We start from the raw sequence: 3,914 nt of genomic DNA, 5'->3' as shown, positions 1-3,914 counted from the left end.
GGTTGACCTATTCAATGAAGGAAGGGAAATAGAGGGATGTGTAGAAACCAAACGCCTATACTTACGGGTCAGGTGATGACAGGAGGCGCGGCTGTGGGCTATGGGGGTGGCCGGGGGCATTATCTGGTAGAGGAGCCGAGGCAGGCAGAGCATGCAGTAATGCAGTGAAGCGTGGTGCCATAAATGTCAGGCAAAGTCCCAACCCTTCCCCCATTCTAAAGTATGGGACACCTGCCTTTACACGCACATGAACTTTAATGGCATCCCAGTCTTAATCTGTAGGGTTCAATATTGAGTTGGCCCACCCTTTGCAGCTATAATAGCTTCAACTCTACTGGGAAAGCTGTCCACAAGGTTTAGGAGTGTGTCTATGGGAATGTTTGACTAGTCTTCCAGAAGCGCATTGTGAGGTCAGGCACTTATGTTGGATGAGAAGGCCTGGCTCGCAGTCTCCGCTCTAATTCATCCCAAAGGTATTCTACCGGGTTGAGGTCAGGGCTTTTTGCAGGCAAGTCTAGTCTACCCCAAAGCTCATCCATGAGTTTATGGACCTTGCTTTGTGCACTGGTGCGCAGTCATGTTGGAACAGGAATGGGCCATCCCCAAATTGTTCCCACAAAGTTGAGAGCATAAAATTGTCCAAAATGTTTTGATATGCTGATGCCTTCACTTCACTGGAACTAAGGAACCAAGCCCAACTCCTAAAAATAACCCCACACCATAACCCCCCTCCACCAAATGATTTCAACCAGTGCACAAAGCAATGTCCATAAAGATATGGATGAGCAAGTTTGGGGTGGAGGAAAATGGCTGACCGCAACTCGATAGAACACCATTGGGATGAATTAAAGTGGAGATTGCGAGGCCAGTCCTTCTCGTCTGACCTCAGAAATGTGCTTCTAAAAGAATGGTTAAACAATCCCATAGACACACTCCTAAACCTTGGGGACGCCTTCCCAGAAGAGTTGAATCTGTTGTAGCTGCAAAGGGTGGGCCAACTTAATATTGAACCCTACAGACTAAGACTGGGATGCCATTAAAGTTCATGTGCGTTTAAAGACAGGTGTCCCAATACTTTTGCACCTGGATATATGTAAACAATTCTACCAGGACTCCTCTTGGGCCCTTTGCTGATGTTACCTGTTTGTACAATGGATGTATGTACTGTTATTAATCTTTTCTTCATCTCAAGTAATGCTCTAGACCAGGGGTCTCCAAACTTTTCAAACAAAGGGCCAGTTTATTGTCCTTCAGACTTTAGGAGGGCCAGATTGTGGCCAGCAGGGGCAGAAAATGTCAAAGGCTTGGCATGAGAATAAATTTGGCCTCAGGGTTGGTGGTCAATAGGAGTAGGAGTAGTGCCCTTATTAGTAGAAGGAATAGTATCCCATCATTGGTATCGGTGGAAGAAATAGTACCCCATTGTTGTTGTCAGTGGGAGGAATAGTGCCTCATATCAGTGGGAGGAATAGTGCCCCAAGGGCCGGATAAAGGCAAGCAAAGGGCCACATCTGGGCCTCAGGCCGCAGTTTGGAGACCCCTTCTCTAGACCATAAGGGATATACTTGCACAAGAACTGAAAAGCTTCTTTCATTCTTTATTTTGCTGTAAAGTACAAGAAAATAATAAATACAACTAGAAGCACATGGGCAAAAATTCAGCAAAAGGAATGAACATCGAATTGTGATATTCTTTTAAAAAATACATTCACTGTTTTTCTGATTATCTGGTTTCTCAAAGTGTATATAACTGGATTGAACAATGGGGTAAACAGCGTATATAAAAGAGATATGACTTTATTTGTATTGAGAGAGTTTCCTTTGGAAGGACTAAAATAAATGCTGATTAATGAACCATAAAACACGCACACAACAGAGAGATGAGAGCTACAAGTAGAGAAGGCTTTCTGCTTCCCGATGTTGGAGGTGATACCAAGAATAGTGGTGAAGATGTACACATAGGTCACAATGACAAACACAAAAGGAAAAATTACAATAATGGTGGTAAGAATTGATGCCCCCATTTTAGCCATAAAAGTATCTGAACAGGAAAGTTCTAATATAGGACTAAGGTCACAATAAAAGTGATCTATATTGTTGGGGCCACAAAAATTCAAACTGTAGATCATAAAGAGAGAAATTAAGGAAATAAAAAATGCAGCAAGCCAAGAACTTGCTGCAAGATAAAAGCAAATATTGAAGTTCATGATCAAGATATAACTCAGGGGGTGGCAGATGGCCACATAACGGTCATAGGACATTGCCGTCAGGAGATAGCATTCTGTCGAGAGACAAGATCCAAAAATGTAAAATTGAATGAAACAGGCCAAGAAAGGTATACTGCTTCCCCCGTGTATTATAACATTTAAGGTTTTTGGGATAACGCTTGAGCATAGTACAAAATCACATAGAGACAAATGGCAAAGGAAGAAATACATGGGAGACCTCAGAAGATGACTGGTTGACATCAGCGCAATGATGAGAAGGTTTGCACTTATAGCCATGATGTACGTAATAAGAAGAAGAAGGAAGAGTGGGATTCTGAAGGAGTTAAGATTCTCAAACCCAACGAGAAAAAACTCAGTTAAAGAATAGTTGCTTTGTAACAATGACATTTTTGGCACGGTTAAGAATTAGAAGGTGGATATAATGACATATCCATATATCAGTGATAGGTTTTTACTAGTTCCTTTTATTAAAAATGTAAAATATTGAAGAAGAAACTTGTATATGTACATGCAGTCTCTTCTATATTAAAAAAATGGTTTGTTCTGTAATGCTGAATGAGATTTATTTATACTTGTATACCCTGAGGAATGCAAACCCTTGAAGAATTTAACTGCACTGAAATCTTCAACAGCCCACATGGGAAATAACTGACTGCCTGAGATTATTACGGTGATAAAAATAATTTATGATTTTATTATATTAAAAAATAATTATAATGAAAAGGAAAAAAATATTTTAGGCACATTCAATGTTAAACAAATAAAACATATTGATGTTGCTATAAAACTAAATACAAACTTTTTTGTTAAATGCATTAAAGTGGTAGTTTCCTGACGGACTCCATGGCAGCATACGTATGGGTTTAGCCTCACCTTGTCTCCTACCCTATAGGACCCCACTCCTATAACTTTTGTCTCAGAGCCAGAAACAGCGTTCCTTTTTTCGTCTTCCCCCTAGTGCCCTGTGTGTTTGGAATTTTACCTTTACTTGGGTGATAACATCCATGGCCAAGGCCTGGTGGCTCAATGTGCAAGCCATATTTGGAAGATGGTGAGGAGATACGTCTCTTGTCAGTTTCATCAATCCCCAGCTATAAGTGGGATGGAAAATGGCAGAAGGATGCGGTGCCGATAAAGAGCTAAGGGCCCTCTATTGGCGGGAAATTGCCAGGTTGGCTGGATAGCCCTGCAATCAGCACATGGCCATGTAATGCCCTAATATATGCAGCAGTCTCCTCACACCAGGCTGGTCCCGTGAGTGCCGACATTGGGATGATGTCTATACTAGGGATGGCCGAACAGTTCGCCCGGCGGTCGTTTCGCGGCGAATTTCGGCTGTTCGCGGTCCGCCAGTTCGGCGGACTATTGGCGCCGTTCGCCCGGCGGACTTCCGTGTTTTTACTGTGTAAAGGAACTTTGACCTGATGACACATCCATCATGGGGTACAGGACAGCCAATTGAGACATGACAGCACATGGACACTTGGATATTCCCCCTAATTTATAAATACACCCGATCCGGCGGCCATTTTACATTCTTTCTTCTGTCACTATAGGGAAAGGTTGCTGTTTGGAGCAGGGAGAGATAAAACGCTAGCTATTTGGTACACAAAAGTTCTTTTCAGGACTGGTATAGGTGTTAGGTGTATATAGGTTTGCTGTGCTACTGATTGTTGCAGCAGCCTGA

At 42.3% G+C, this 3,914-nt stretch overlaps 1 protein-coding gene across 1 annotated transcript; it reads right to left on the bottom strand.

Annotated features, from left to right (window-relative positions):
* Nucleotides 1-1,412: 1,412 nt before the first annotated feature.
* Nucleotides 1,413-2,745, bottom strand: LOC143963881 (olfactory receptor 6B1-like). The gene has a single exon (XM_077473619.1). It carries the CDS (start codon nt 2,612-2,614, stop codon nt 1,658-1,660), a length of 957 nt encoding a protein of 318 aa, XP_077329745.1. The 5' UTR covers nt 2,615-2,745; the 3' UTR covers nt 1,413-1,657.
* Between the last annotated feature and the right edge of the window lie 1,169 nt (nt 2,746-3,914).

This window comes from Lithobates pipiens, unplaced genomic scaffold (genome assembly GCF_037356315.1).
Source record: "Lithobates pipiens isolate NorthernLeopardFrog02 unplaced genomic scaffold, aLitPip1_a1.2 Scaffold_8, whole genome shotgun sequence".
NCBI classification, from domain to species: domain Eukaryota; kingdom Metazoa; phylum Chordata; class Amphibia; order Anura; family Ranidae; genus Lithobates; species Lithobates pipiens.
The sequence above is the reverse complement of the archived record's forward strand: the minus strand, read 5'-3'. Positions and strand labels throughout refer to the sequence as shown.

Excerpts from the sequence above, each read along its gene's own strand:
- LOC143963881 (XM_077473619.1), bottom strand. The coding sequence starts at position 2,614 with ATGTCATTGTTACAAAGCAACTATTCTTTAACTGAGTTTTTTCTCGTT.